The sequence below is a fragment of the Aythya marila genome (assembly GCF_965140915.1).
Source record: "Aythya marila genome assembly, chromosome: 21".
Taxonomy (NCBI): domain Eukaryota; kingdom Metazoa; phylum Chordata; class Aves; order Anseriformes; family Anatidae; genus Aythya; species Aythya marila.
The window spans coordinates 4,684,338-4,699,574 of record NC_139062.1 but is presented as its reverse complement, the minus strand read 5'-3'; the positions used below and the strand labels follow the sequence as shown (position 1 = coordinate 4,699,574).

At 60.6% G+C, this 15,237-nt stretch overlaps 1 protein-coding gene across 6 annotated transcripts in view; it reads left to right on the top strand.

Moving 5' to 3' along the window:
* The window catches only part of CASZ1 (castor zinc finger 1), a 168,699-nt gene that overhangs the window by 83,629 nt on the left and 69,833 nt on the right, over positions 1–15,237 (top strand). For 3 of the 6 annotated variants that reach the window (XM_082777117.1, XM_082777118.1, XM_082777113.1), the window contains exon 1: positions 6,481–6,610. The exons of 2 other annotated variants lie outside the window; for them this stretch is intronic. In XM_082777117.1, the coding sequence (XP_082633243.1) occupies positions 6,562–6,610 (49 nt within the window). In that variant the 5' untranslated portion in view covers positions 6,481–6,561. Of the gene's footprint in view, positions 1–6,473; positions 6,611–15,237 lie in introns of those variants that run through there. One more of the 6 variants, XM_082777114.1, reaches the window with a different exon arrangement.

Sequence of the window (15,237 nt, the reverse complement as noted above, 5' to 3'; positions counted from 1 at the left end):
CAGGCGGAGTGCGGAGAGGGGAATACGGCTCACCCACGGCTCAGGGCAGCGCTGGGTCTCTGGAGAGCACTGCGGGGCCGTGGACCGTGGCCGTGCTGAGCCCTCCAGGGCCGTGGAGGGTGGCTCGGTACCGCAGGCACGGTGACGGGGGCAGCAGGCACACACCGCGAGCCCCCCGGGAGAAATTCACACCCTTATGGCTACGGACAGCCCTGCGGCGGCACCCGGCCACACAGCCCTGCACGCACGGGTGGCCCTGGGGCTGTGCAGGGCTGCGTGCCACGGCGTGTGGCCGTGCCGTGCCGTGCCGTGGGCGCAGGGCTCTGCCTGGCCTCCCTCGTGGGGACGCACCCACGGCCACGCAGGCGTCCAGGCGCAGAGGCGCACGCCGCCAGTACAGTCCTGTGCCGCCTGCGTCGGGCTCGCAGTCAAGTCAAATTCCTCTCTGGTGTAAGCACTCTCCAGTCAGGCAGCGCAGACAGATTTATCCCAGCCTATCTCGAGCGTCTGTGCGGCTACCTGCTGCGAGCGGGAGAAGGGCTGCGGGGAATCTCTTCCCCTTCCAGCTGGGAGAGGCTGGTGCCTCGGAGCGCGGGGAGCTCGGCAGCGAGGAAACCCCCTTCAGCTTTCCACCTGGAGCTGGTAACCTCCCTGCGCCGAGTCCCGCAGCGGGGGGAATCGCAGCCGAAGCTGAGCCAGCGGTGATTTTAGCGTTAGACGTTTGCAGAAGAGACTTTGATTAATTCGTAGTAAAATCCAGGAGCGCCCGGGTGCCAGCCCCACATTCCTGGGTGAGCCGGCGACCGAGGTGCGCGCTGGGCGGGCGCCAGGTGCCTGAGCAATCCCCGCGGAGGTGGCAGCGCCATCCAACCCGCAGCCTCTCCCTGCTTGGGCTCCTTAATTATTAATTTATTTTTCTCCCTTCCTTGGCAAAAAAATAGTATTTGGTAACGACCTCAAATTGCAAAATGCTGATGATTTGGAGAATGTGTCACAGAAGCTCCAGGGTGATAAAGGGGAGACGAATCCCAGCCAACAATCCGGCTCAGCCAGTTTGCCTATTTATTAAAGAAAAAGCCCAGATCATTAACTTTTTTGTTGTTGTTCTGTTTGCGGGCAACTCCCTGCTGGCAACTTTCGGGCGCCCAGTAAATTAAACCGAGTATCGGCCTGGTTCGGGGCAGCTGGAGCGCTTCGTTGGAGCTGAAACGCGCTGGAAACTGGGCTCGTTCCTGGTAGCGCATGAATAAACCCTTTAGGGTACCACACAAAAGTGCGCTCCGGCATAAAAGCGGTGTCAGAAAATCCTCCCTCGCTGCCTCGCGGAGGGTCAGGTATTGTGACTGGAGAGCCGAGCTTCTCCTCCCACTGCTTGTTCGCGCAGTTAATTGCCCCTCGACACTCGGCTGTGCCGCGGTGGTCCCCGGGGATGCAGGGCTGGGAGCGAGCATCTGTAGGCACAGCCTTTGTCGGTTCCCCCTTCGCCTGCTTGGGCTGGTTGTTGAATAAAGAAGAGTTCAGGGATGGGCTTGCCTGCCTGGTGCCTCTGCGAACGCTATCAGGGGAGGGTGATCACGTCCCCCTGCTCCCGAACATCCCACGTGTTTGCTGGAGCAGCGCTCCGAGCTAAATCGGTTTGCTGAGGGCTCCAGCTTCCCTTAATTCAGCGTCAGGACCAGGCTTGCATGGCTATTATTCAAGAAGCTTTATCAGAAGCACAAAGGTAGCATCTGCCCTCCCGCTTCCCTCTGGGCATCGCCAGCTCTCCTGCCCTGGGTTTGGCACACCGAGACTCCAGGGACTGCCCCACGGAGCCCGTGTGCAGGCAGAACTCGTTCCAGCTCCTGGAGAGCCTGGGCCGGGAGCCGGCTGCGGGAGCACGCTGCCTCCTGGCTCGTTCCAGCAGAGCAGCACCGAGGAGCAGGGAAGCAGCTCGAGCGGAGGAGCTCGGCTGGGAACAAGGAGCCAAGGCGCTGCCGAGGTTGCCAGCCTCTCCCCGGCCCTCCTGCAGCCCGCGGAGCTGCGCCCAGGGCTGGATTTGGGCTTCGGGTCTCGGCTGCTGCCCGAGCGCCTTCTTCCCCGGGCCTGGCTCGTGGCCCTCCAGCAGCAGCCCTCTGACGAAGCCTCCCCAGGCCCGTGCTCACGTGGGCGCTGATGGGAGGAGAAGGGTATTTTTCAAGGTTTCTGCTAGGTTTTTTTTTTCTTCTGAAACACAAGGATGTGCAATTTTTTTAGTTTCAATTTAGCATTGGAGAATTTTATAATTTAGTAATTAAAATCTCTGATAGGCTTTAGAAATTGCAGCTAATTGAATTTAATGGGAAGATGATTTTCAATTTTATTTGATTACCCGGACCCCTGGCATTGGTATTTATGGGAAAAAAATGGGAAATGTGCTGTGTGGGCTAAGATGGCATAATTGAATTAGGGCTAATCGGATTTCTTCGTCATGAATTTCACTATAATTTTCCTATAATTTTCCATTAGATATCTAGTTTACAAATATTCACAAAGAAATGAAGCTCTTTCGGAATGGAGATTGCTGGCTAACAGGATTACGGGGACGATAGCTCGGCACTGCCAGCCCGGGCTCCTGCAGTAATGCAATCGCTGCGTCTGCCTCACACTTCCCGCCCGCCGCTGCTCCCCGCACCCCGCCGGCCTCGGCCAGGGCTCCCGCGGGGCCCCGAGTGCCGCACGGCCCCGCACGTGTCCTCGCACCCGGGCTCGCACGGAGCCAGCCGCCTGTGCCCCGTGCCAGTGGCGGCGATGCTCGGCGGCCTCGTTGCACAAGCAGGGCCGTGCTGTGTGGCTGCACGCGTGGCACGGCGCGGCGCGGTCCCCGTGGGCGCTCCTCGCTGTGGGTCCTGCATTAGGGGCTCCGTGTGCCCTCCTGGGGATGCTCCCATCACGTCCCGGAGGAGCGGTCCCTGCTGCGTGCAGCCTTACAGGGTCTCCTTTCTCTGCCCTTGCTCCTTGTTGCCTCTGTTCCTGCTCGACCCACGTGGAATCCAGAGCCAAGCTATGGAAACCACCCCCGTTGTGCGCTGGCTCGCGGCTCCTCGGCCAAAAATCACCCCTGGGTTCTGCGTGTGCCCCGTGCCCCGCAGCAAGGGCTCTGCCCAGTCTGGGACCTGCCCTCGGGCAGCGGTGTTGTGGGGCCGTGGAGCCGTCCCGCTGCCCCGTGTGCTGCTCACAGGGCAGCTCAGGGCTGGCCCAGGGTGGCACCGGCAGGCAGTGCAGGCAGAGCTCTGCAGTGCCAAGGCCCTGCCCTGGCCGCGGTGCCCGGGCAGGACCATCCCCTCAGCTCCTCGCCCTGCAATCCCCAGGCTGCACTTTTAATCGCTGTAGTAAATTGTAGTTAATTGGCAGCGCATCCAAACCCCTGCCACTCCTCGCCCCCAAGTCTTCAGGGCCCCCGTGGAGCAGGAGGACGCGCAGGGCGCGCTCGCTGCCCCCAGGGAATGGCCAGGAGAGGGGCAGCGCTGGGCAAACGGTGGGTGCTGGGGGCTGTGGGGTGGCCACATGGGGGGAGCCGGTGTCAGATGGATCGAGAGAGGCCAGGGGAAGGGACTTGGCCGAGGAGGTGCGGGCAGAGCCTCGCCCGGCACACGGAGGCTCGGCCCAGGCGCTTTGGCAACGCTCGCGGGGCGCCGTGTGCCAATAATGTGATTGAAACTGAATTGAGAAGGAAGGAGGGAAAGAGGAGGAAAGGGAAAGAAAGCACGGATTGTCTGCTCCTGCCGCCCAGGCCCCGAGGCCTCCGGGCGCCTCCCTTGACGAAACAGAAATCAAACAAAATTACAGAAATAGGGCAAGAGCATTTGCCTAATAAACTCCCCGAGCAGGAGCAGGAGGAGGAGCGCGGTGCTGCCAGATCTCCAACCTGCAATCTGCGAGCCAGCGCCCTGAGCCCACATGAATCCAGAGCACGGCCCTGGGCCCCGGGGTCAGCTCCAGCGAGGGAGGGAGAAACTGCCAAGAAAATGGGCTCAGCATTAAAAAAAAAAAATAAATATCAAAACACAAAAGAGACGCACAAAGGGGGATGTCCCACATATCAGCGTGACTCACCCCCTGCTCAGCCCTGGCACACTGTCTGCGGGGAAAGCATTAAACTGTAATAATAATAATAAATTAATCATCCTTCCCCCTCCCATTGCACTTTTCATCTGAGGATCTCGGAGCACCTGGCAAACATTAATTACCGAGAGCTCCCGACGCCCCTGGGAGGGTGGGAAGGGACGAGGAGGGAGCGCTTCACCTGCCGCGCGGGGCGGCCGCCGCTGGGGTCCCCAAAAAGCTCCGTGTCCCGGGGGGGTGACGGCAGGGGAGGGGGTGCCACCCTAGGGAAGGGGCATGGGGTCCCCAAAGGAGCCTCGGAGAGGGGCAAGAGCGCCCTTTTCTTGGGTAAGAGGCAAAGGAGGGAGGATGGGGAAATAAAACCCGATCCTGTGACTGGAGATGGGTGAGATAGGAAATCGGGCCTCGCCGTTGCGTCAGCTGCAGGGCGTGGACTTCACCTGAAAAAACACCTCGGCGAGCTGTGCCCGCCAGGAGGAGTGGGAAGGACGGTGGGCAGGCGGCCGAGGGGACGCCGGGGGTGTGTTTGGGGTTATGGGGAGGGGGGTCCCACGCGTGCGTGGGCTGAGGGGAGCGGGCAGGGCACGGGGCAGGGAGGGCGGGGAGGGTTTGGAGCCCTTTTGGCGTGTGGAGGTGCTGGGCCGGTGCGTGTCGAAGAACAGGTACGGTCAGAGGGCGAGCAGGAGGCTTCCCCGCAGCGAGGAGGTGGCGGAGAGGGCCGGGTGAGGTGACGGGGTGGCTGTCACACACCTGCACCCGGCGGAGGCGTCGCGCCCCAAAGGAGCTGCCCTTACCCGGCCCTTACCCAGCCCCTTACCGGGGCGCTGGGCGGCACAGGGAGAGGGGCAAGGCCCCGATGGGACCGGGGTGACGGTGGCTGGCCCCACGTCCCTGTCACCAGCACCAGGTGCCCGTGGCACCAGAGGAGGTGGCATGGCCATAAGGTGCTGGCTTTAGCCTGATTTCGCTCAGTGGCCCAGCCCCACGGTGCTCGGCTCAGGCCCTTCGCTCCTTCCTGGCCCCTCGTGCCTCCTGCTGCCACTGCCTGGCCCCGGCCCGGCCCCGTTTCACCAGGCTTTGTTTAGATTTTTTTTTTTTTTTCCGGGAGAAGCCAAAATAGTTGTGGTTTTACAAACGACACCCCCTGTCCACTCCCTTCTGCCTGCCCTCCGGCCCGGCGTGCCGCCCGGGCGCTGCGGGAGCCTGCGGGCACCGGCTGCTTTGGGCAAGCCCCTTCCTCAGGTCCCTTTTTGGCAAGCCCCTGCCTCAGTTTCCCCATCCTGGGCAGTGGGGGAACGGCTCTGGCCTCCTTCGACAGGCACACCGAGTGCTGCTTGGGGCAGGGATTTAGGAGCCCCGAGTTCACGGCTGCTCCCTGCCCGCGGAGCCGAGCGTGGTGTGTTCCCCAAAACAGCCTCCAACCTGCTCCAAATACCTATTTAATCAGGTAAATAATCTGTTCGTTTGTTTTAAAGAAAGAGCCTTATATCTCTGTTTACCCAACACGCCTCTTAGAACCTCCCTCGCATTCTTTGCCACTTAGAAAAATAAAGCAACAAAAAATGAGGAAATTCGCTGCAAAAAATATATATATATAAAAATAATCATAGTAATAAAGTGGGGGGGGCTCGGCGCAGCGCGGAGGTGATTTCCTGAGGGGGCAGCGGGTGGGGAACGGGGCAGGGAACCAGGAAGGGAACGGGGCAGGGAAAGGGGGAGGAATTGGGGCAGGGATTGAGCAGGGAACCAGGCAGGGGAATCGGGCAGGAGTAGAAGGAATCGGGCAGGAATAGGGGCAGGGAACCGGGCAGGAATAGGGGAAGGGGAATTGGGCAGGAATAGGGGCAGGGAACCAGGCAGGAATAGGGGCAGGGGAGTCAGGCAGGATTAGGGGAAGGAATTGGGCAGAAATAGGGGCAGGGAACCAGGCAGGGGAATCGGGCAGGAGTAGGAGAAGGAATTGGGCAGGAATAGGGGCAGGGAATGGGGAAGGGAAAGGGGCAGGAATAGGGGAAGGAATCGGGCAGGGGAATCGGGCAGGATTAAGGGAAGGAATCAGGCAGGACCCGGGCAGGATTAGGGCCAGGACCCGGGCAGGGAACGGGGCCGGGGGTAGGGGCAGGCACCGGGCAGGAATAGGGGCAGGAACCGGACCCGGGGCCGCCCCCCCCCCCGCGTCCGCGCCCCGCCGGGAGCCCCCCGGGAGCCCCCCGCGCCCCCCGCGGCCGCCCCCAGGGGTGACCCCGGCCCCGGCCCCGCACCTGCCCCGAGGGGGGGACCCGGGGGGGACCCGGGGGGGTGCCGGGGGGGGGGGGCGTGGTGGCCCCGTCCCCGTCCCCGCCTCCCGCAGCGCCCGGTGCCCGCCCCCGGCCCCGCTGCCCGAGTGACTCGGGGAGGACCGGCACGGCGATGACATCAGGGCTGTAACAACTTGTTATTCGGGAGCAATCAGCCGCAATTAGGTATTAATTAAGTATTATGAAAGTTGATTATTTAAGTGAATTCGGCTTTCGGCTCTCCGACTATGGTAAGTACAGCACAATTGTCCCTCGCCCGGCTCTGGCTGTGTGCGTGCGTCCCGGTGTCCCCCCCCCCCCCTCTCCACCCCCGCTGCCCGTCCCCATCCCGGTGCCGGCCCCGCTCCATCCCTTTCCCCTTTCCCCTCCGCCCCAAAACTTTTCCCGGGGGCTCTCCGGGCGGCGCCAGGTGCTGCCGGGGCCCCGCAGCCTCTTTCGCTTTTCTTTCGCTTTTCTTTACGGAAGTCGCCTTCCTCTCCCTGCGCCCCGGGACCCGGTGCCCCCCCTCGGCTCCCCATCTCCCCGGTCCCCCCGGTGCCCTCCCCAGCCCCGGGCCGGCTCCGTCGCTTCCCGGCAGCCGTGGCCGGGGCCGGGCCGAGGATGCGGAGGGGAAGTTCTCGGGGTTTTTGTGTTTGTTGTGAGTTGTGTGGGCTGTTTTCTCTTTCATTTCGTTCCCCTCCTAAGCCCCGGCGTCTCGCCGGTGCAGGTTGCCGGTCAGGTTCCTGCGCTGTGTAAATGAAAAGGAATTTAATTTATTTGGGACAAGGCAGTGTGGGACGAGGAGGCTGCTTATTACATTTAATGAGTATTTTTTTGTTGTTTTTTTTGGTTTTTTTTCCTCCCCATCTCCGACCTGGGCAGTATCTGGGATGGGTTTGTTAGGGGGTTGTTTTCGTCCTTTCGGTGCGGGGTGTGCAGGACCTCCCCACCCCTTCCACCCACCCGGGCTGGGTTTGTGGCTGCTGCTGGGCTCCGAGGCCTCGGGACCAGGCGTGTGTCGGGCCCCAGCTTCCCACAGCCACCCCTCTGCTGTCGGTCCCTTCGGTCGGGTGGCAGGCCGGGCTCTGACACCAGCCCCTGTGGCCGTGGGTGCCCTGGGGCGAGCTTTCCCCTGCCCCTCACCACGCAGAAATGTCCCCGGTTTGGGGGCTGTAGGAACCCCTTGGGCCACAACCTGTTTGTGGGGCCGTACCTGCTGCCCCAGCAGGCCTAAACCCTTCTCCCCCACCAAAAAACCCAAATGGCAGCGACGGGCCGACCAGGCCTAGCGCTGGCGAGCGCCACGGTTGGGGTAATTAGCAGCGGGGTGCGTGCCTACGTGTGTCTGTGGTGCCTTTTTTTTTTTTTATATAATAAGGACTACGGCGGTAATAAACTGGTTGATGATTGACTGGGCCTGAACTATGTACCCAGATATTTTGATGGAGGGGATAATTTCGTCGTCGTCCGTCTCGTTGCTTTATTTATCTATCTCCCCGCTGCCAGGGCGCGAGCGGCTCGGGGAGCGCTGCCACCCGCGGGTGCGCCGTGCCGGCTCTGCCCGGGCCCGGCCGTGGGCGTGCGGCTGCTCCCTCCCGGATCAAGGAGCTGGGAGGCTGCGTGGGCGGCCCAGGAGCTGAGGATGTGGTGAAACTGCGGGAGGGCGAACGCTTTCAAGAGTCACAAACAGCCAGCGGCCCCCCAGCTCCAGCGGCTGGAGGTCCCGGGTTGGAGACGGGATCGGCGGCAGCCGCCTGGTGCCGCGGGCTGGGCAGGGGAGGTGGGGTGGCTTCTGCTGGATGCACGTCCCCAAAAGGGTCAGCCCAGGCAACGAGTGTCCCCAAAAGGGACCCTGCGTGGCCTCGGGAGAGCCGCAGGCTCGTCCTTGCCGCTGCCGTGCGGGTAGCGTGGGTTTCGGTGCTGGGGTATGGGAACCCAGCGAGAGCCATGGAAATGAGGATCTGGGAGATCTGTTTAAGTCAGCATTACGGTCTGTGTGTGGGTGAACCCGTCTTGTCATGATCTCAGGGCAAAGACCTGCCCCATAATCACCACCTCGAACCCTTATCTGCTGGGGCCAGCTTATCTCCCTCCTCGCTGCCTCTTGAATCCTCTCCAAGCCCCAAGGCTGCGGCTCCCCGGAGGCAGTGCCCGAGGGCTGCCTGCGCCTGCTGCCAGCTGGCAGAGCCGAGTCCGGAGGGGTTCCTCTCCCGGAGGGACCGGGTACGTGGGGTCTGACAGCCTGCTCTGCCCAGGGCTTTCTCAGCTCAGGCGGTGCCTGCGTGGACCTTCGAGGGCCGGCAGCTTGCACGGCGCTGAGGGGCTGGAAGGAATTCATGGAGCGAGTCCATCCACCCAGCATCGTGGCGAGATGTTCCCTCCATGTGACGTTCTGCGAGCCGGGTTGTAAATATCTTGAGTGACTGGGCACCTGTCACTTCCTTTGGGAAACTGTTCCCCAGCCTAATTATCCTTGGTATGAGATTACAGGAACTGATCTCAGAATGGACACCGAGAAACCTATGCTGGACAGGTTGAGAAACATCTAATTTTCCACGCAAGGGGTTATTTTGTGACTGTTTTGTTAAAGCATTGCTGCTGTCTGAAACACCCGGCAGATAGGAACACCTCCTCTGGGCTGGAGCCAGCTTTTTTTTTTTTTTCTTTTTTTTTCTTTTTTTTTTTTTTGGCAGTGCAGATTTTTGGCGAGAGGCTGGCTCGGTCAAGGTTGGTGTCACTGCTGAGTTCATGGTCTGCGGGGCTCACACGGTTTGTTTGGGCGTTGGGATCACTCTCTCCTAGTCCTGTGAGACGTTTGGTGGGTACAAAGCATTTGGATGTCTCCATTTACCCAGTGAAGGCCTTTCTGTAGGAGATTTATTTACCCAGGCAGGGATTAATCTGCCCCTCGTGGTGTTAAGCAGGGCCCAGCCACTTCTTGCAGGGCGTGCTGCAAGGCCAGCTGGAGCTCGTAGGTGTGTTCAGCTGGTTTGGTGCTGGAGAGCAGCAGCTTGTAGGGCCAGAAAATGGGTCCCTGAGTTACCCTGCCCTGCCCATGACCCACTGGGTCCTGATCCTTGTAACAGCGAGGGGTCTGCTGCGTCCTGCTGCAAAACGGTGTCGGAGGGGGACAAAGTGCACCGAAACCAGCTGCGGGTGGCACAGACACTGCTGGAGAGGAGCAAGTATTCGAGGTGCCACTTCCAGCAGTTTCTCTCTGTTTTTATGGGAACAGTTTCCCACTTGCTGCTGTCGCCGAGGGCTCTCCGAGCTGGGAATCTGCGGGGTTTTCTCCTGTCAGCCATCCTCAAGCCGCGAGCCCCGGTGGCCTCTGTGGCTCTCCCTCTGCCCCCAGCTCATCCCCCTCGGCTGCCGCCTAGCCTGCAATTTAGGTTTCCCTCTGAAAAACTCGGCTGCAAGTCTCCAGAAAGTAATGAACAGTCCCACGGGAGGTGCTGCGTCTCCCACCTCCGGCTGGGCGCCTTCCCTCCCTCCCAGGGCCGCCGCCGCCGTTCCCAGGGCTTGGCGAGCGCCGGTGCCACCCAGGGCTCAGCTCCCGGGGGTGCTGACGCTGCCGAGGCCGCTCTGGCCCATCCAGCTGGGGTTTGGGAGAAGCAGCGGCCGCCTCGTCCTCAGCTGCACCTCGGCGAGCAAAGAGGGGGCAGAGGAGGCTTGGCTGGGAGCAGGGGAGGGGCAGGACCTGCAGCCAAAAGTCCCACGCGGCTCCGTCTCCTCCCCTCCGGTTCAGTGCGGACGGGATCAATTTGGACGTCTTCAGCAATAAAAAATGCCGATGTCGTCCTAATTCACCAGGCCCCGAGATGACAGCAAATTTACATTTTTTAATTAAACTAGCAGCCAGTTTTTATGAGAGGGGGCTGGGTTATGCAAATCAAATGGTTGTGTACGAAAGATTAGGAGAGTTTGGGAATAAATTCCACAAATGCTAATAAAAAAAAAAAAAGGAGAGAGAAAATGAGAGGGGGGAGAGAGAGGGACATTGTTCCATTAGCCCCTTTTAGGCTGATTTCCCTGGGGAGGAAGCAATGGGGGGTGAGAGATGGCGGCGGCTGGCGGAGACAGGTAAAATCCATTCTGAGGATTGAGAGCCCCTCGGACCAGGACCTTGTTGCTCCGTTCCCTCTCACGGGGGAGATGGAGGCAGACAGCAATAGCAGCAGAAAAACTTGCTGCCTGTGATCCTGGTGATCCTGCGGGCTGGAAAGCCATCGGCCTCCTGCTGCAGCCCGGCCGAGGGGTGCAGGGGGGCAGGAGGACACGGCTGGGTGCTGGAACAGGACCTGGGGGCAAGGCCAGGGGGGAACAAGAGGGTCCCAAAGGGGTACCCAGAGCTTCCATGGATGGGGACAGTCCTTGGGCTGGGGGTGCTCCCCGGGGGCTTCTCCTCCTCCTCTGCATGGCTTTAGCCAAGGGGTCCTGGCCCCTGCTCTCCTCTTCTTCCCTCCTTTGTTCCCGTGCTGAGCCCAGAAAGTAAAAGATCCTGCCGAGCCTTTCGGAGGAAAAGTAGTTAGAGCGAACCAAAACCATGTGCTTCGCTCACATAACGTGTGCTTGTTGGGATTTCCCAAAGAATTGCTCACTTGTGGATTTGCTGCCCTCCTCTCCTGCCTCTCTCGGGATTTTCTTCCGTGGCACTTGGGAGCTAGGTGTGGTGGCCAGCTACCAGAGCGACTGTTTGCTTTGCCACGGAGAAACACAACCAGCAAATTTCTGGAGGCTGGGAAACTGCTTGAAGCTTCCAGTCCTAGGGCAGTTTCATGCTGGGAATAAAAGCTGAGCAGCCCGGGTCGGTTGGCAAGGGAGAGCGAGGGGTGGGGAGGAGCAGAGACGAGGAAAAAGGATGGGAAGCCTGAAGTCACCGGGTGCACTTCGTGGCAATCCCCTGAGGATTTGGTGCCTCACTAGAGAATTTTGCCACCCATTCTTGGTTTTGGGGTGTGAAAGGGTGATTCACCTCCGTGCACATGTTTTGCTCTCGGAGAGGTGACATTTTAGCAGGGCCTCTTGTGAAATCACTAAAAACACCGGGCTGCGCTGGAGCGTTTCTGGAGGTGCTCCCCACACCCAACACCTACGTCCCCGTCACCCCGGCCCCGCTCGCCCACGTCCACGCTCCCGGACACTCACGTGCACCGGGGCTGCTCTGGGGCTGAACTTTGCCTCCTCCAGGTGCTGGCCCAAGGCATCGCCTTCCTCCTCGCTCCTGCTCCTCTGCGGCACCGTGGCGAGGAGCGGGTCGGCGTCGGCAGCAGGAGGAGACGGGCACGGGCACTGCCCTGCACGGTGCCTGTCCCCGGGCACTGGTGGCCTTGGCACTGGGCAGGCGGGTGGGTGTGCAGGGGATTTTTGCAGAGCCAGGCTTTGGGCTGAACGGGGGCCAAGCTCAGCCCAACCCCAACCCAGGGAGCTCCAGAAAGGCTTGCGAGACGCGGCAGAGTCTGAGGCTTCTTCGGTGTGGGATGAATAACTCCCTAATCTATAAAGTGGGCAGAATCACCCTCCCCTGAGCAGCCCAGAGCCAGGGCTGGGCGCTCCAGTGATGGAGATAAGCGAGGAGGCCTGGCTGCCGGCCACGCTGGGTGCGGGTCGGGCGCTGCGCTCCTCCCTGCAGCCGGGGCGCGGTGCCGGGGCCCTGCGAGAGCCCGGCCTGCTCCTGGCAGCACCCAGCACGGGCACCTCGGTGGCCCTGGGGCTGTGGTGGGCCCACGAGGAGGCTCCACACCTTGGAAGCGAGGCCCCTCCGCCGGGACTGGCTGGGCCAGGGCAGGGGCAGAAGCAGGAACTGTCAGCTTCCATCGCTGGGAACCCGTCAGAAGCCAGCCAGCAACACCAGCTTTTGTCTGGTCTTTCCAGAAAAACCCGGCGGGACCTGGCATCCCAGGGCATAATTTATTATGGAAAAATAAAATAATAAAGTCCCGATCCCTTTGAGGCCTGAGTCATAGAAGCATCTCCTCATTAAAGCGGCTCCACCTCTCCGCACGGCGTTTGCCAGCACCGTGCCGGGATGAATCCGCTCCCCGCCCAGGGCTGCCCCCTCCTTCTACCCGACCAGGAGCAGTGCAGGTGGCTCCACATCTCCGGCCAGCTTCTCCCCGAGCCTCCCTCTGTGTTTTGTAGACAAACATCTTCATCTCTTCACCCTCCTCCCACCCCTTGTGCCATCAGGGCCCGGCTCCCGCGTCCCCAGCATCACGGGCGGGGGCGCGCGGTGGCTTTCCACAACTCGAAGGTTTTCCACAACTCGAAGGTTTTCCACAACTCGAAGGTTTTCCACAACTCGAAGCCTCCTTCCGAGTGGCCCCGCTGGAGCAGGGAGAGGAGAGGAAGCTGCTCCTGCAGTAATTACCATCTGCATGTCCCGAAGGCAGGCAGCAGATGTTAGCAGAGGAGGACCCGGTCGGAAGAGGGTGGGGGAGCAGAGGCTGGGGAGAGGGCCTGATTTTGGTTCATGATTGAATATTCTGAACAGCATCTGAATATTCGCAACAGGAGCTCGGGAGGTTCTGCAGAGTTGAGCCATGTGCTTGGAAACTTTCAGAGAAAGCTCCCTCTCGCTGCGTTTTCAGGCTTTCACTTTTCTCAGACTTTCTATGTAACTCTTCTCACTAAACACCCTTCCTTTATGTCCTCCTTCATTTCCTCCTTCCCACAGTCCCTTTGCTCTTTGTCACCCTCCTGGACTTCCCTTTCTACCTTTGAGCCTGCCTTGGTTTTCCTTTCCCCTTTTTTTTTTTTTCCCCTCTCCACCTCCCCTCCATTATCTTGCTCTCTGTATTTTTCATTTCCCGATTTGTCTGTGGGCTGATATTCAGACGAGCGAACTTCTTCCAGTTAAAGGAGGTCATGAATATTACGATTTTTCTATCAAACAATGAAATATGGCTCAAATTACGCTAAAGAATAGGGCCCTTTTCATAAACCACCTGCTGTTTTTTTTGAAAGAAAGCACACAACCGCTCGCCTGTGCGCTTCAAGCAGTTGTCTCTCATCTCCACCTCGCCAGGCTTTTGCCGTTCCAGTTTTCTTCTGCTGAATTCATTGCTCGTGGTGCCGGGAGCCTGCTCTTCCCAGGCCGCCAGCACCCAGCGAGTCTGGCTTCGGGCAGGTCGGGACAGGACGGGGCTGCTGGCAGGATCCTGGCTGCTTTGAATGATGGTTTGGGATCGTGCTTTTTTGATTGCGGTGTGTTTATTTTGGGGTTTTTATTTTTGTTTTCGACAACATTTCGGTCTGCCTCCCGGCTTGGCTGAGGGAGGGAGGTGGTGTTCAGGTGTCAGCCCCCCGGGGCACGCAGACGCACGCGGCCGCCCTGCCTTCTGCCGGCCTCGCTGCTGGGGACCTGCATCCTCGGGAGGGATGTGGCCAAACCCTGCCTCCCGAAACCTCTGGGACACGCCGGGCACTTGCTCCACAATGTCCCACATCGCCTCTGGGCCTGGCTGGGCCCTGCTGTCCCAGCAGCTTGGCCAACAAGCCCGCTGGCAGCAAGGAGCGGGGCCGTGGGGCCGTGGGACGACCAGGCAGGGGGGGTCTGTGCCCCACCAGGACTGCCACAAGCAGGCATGGGCAGCGCCAGCAGCGGGGACACCAGAGGACAGCAACTCATCTCAGACTTGTGTTTTGATTCCAGTCCAGCCTATTTATATTCATAATAGCTGCTATTTTTTCCCTAGTTACATGGACGCGTCTTGTCCTCGCTCTCCTCTGCCTTCCCCGAGCAAACCTTGCTGCTTCTCGCACGCCTGCCCTGGGCGGCGCGGAGCATCGTCCCCCTGGGGCCGAGCGCGCTGCTCCCCGGGGAGGCACGTGGGTGCCGCGCTCCCTCCCGCAGCGCCACGGCCCCGCCGCCCTCTCCCCCCGGCCCCCCGGGCAGGAGCCGCGCCGTACGCAGCCCGGGCTGTGCGAGCACGGAGTTTGTTTTGCCAGGGTGACCTGTTTAATCATCTCATTTTCTGGTGGCCGTTTATTCCTCGTTTCCACGGTTACAGCCCCATTAAGAGGAGAAGCAATAAGGCAGCGAGTCAAACAGGTAATAAAAACATTAAAGCCATGTGCGCATTGGGAGGGAGGGAGGGCGAGCCGCACGCAGCGAGACGAGACCGGCCGTGCCAGGGAGGCGGCAGGGGCGCCGGAGCCTGTGTGGCGTGGTGACACCCGGCTGGCTTCCCAACCTCGGCAGGGGACCGGCTGCCAACGCGCCCCGGCAGCGTCCCGCCACGCTGCCCTCGTGCGCTGCCACTCAGGGCGGCGTTGCTGCCGTCAGCGGGCTGCGCTCGCCGGCCCCGCGCTGCTAGCGCCGAGTTAGCAGCAAGCACTTGAAGTCAGAGCGTTGCTGCAAGCCCGTGTCAGTCCAGGGTTGCGACCGTCTGGAAACGCTTGTAACTTGCGGTTTCTGTTGAGTTACTGTGATGCTGGAGGACCCAAACGTTTGCTCTTAGAATAGCTCCGCGCCGTGCTCCTGCTCCGACCGCTGCCAGCGGTGCCGGTGTCCCGGTGAGCGCGGCTCTGCACGGTTTGCTGTGGCACACAGGCTGCTCAAAGCACTGCGGCCGTGCACTTGCAGCTCGGGACCCCAAAAAACACACGCTGCTGTGGCACGACAGTGGGCACCGTCCTGGGCATCCCGCAGCCTGCAGGAGAAGCCGGGCTCCCTGGAGAGGTGTGGATGCGCCCGGGGAGCTCGGTCCCTGCTCTTGGCACAGTGGGAGCAGGCGGGGTGAAAGCCTTACTTCTCAGTTTGCCCACCCAGATGGCCAGCTGGAGGCTGAAATGATGTTGCTAAGAGTAATTAAAAAACTTCCTTGGATGCTCTTAAGTCCTAGGTTGGGATTTTCCAAATCACTTCGTGCTGGCC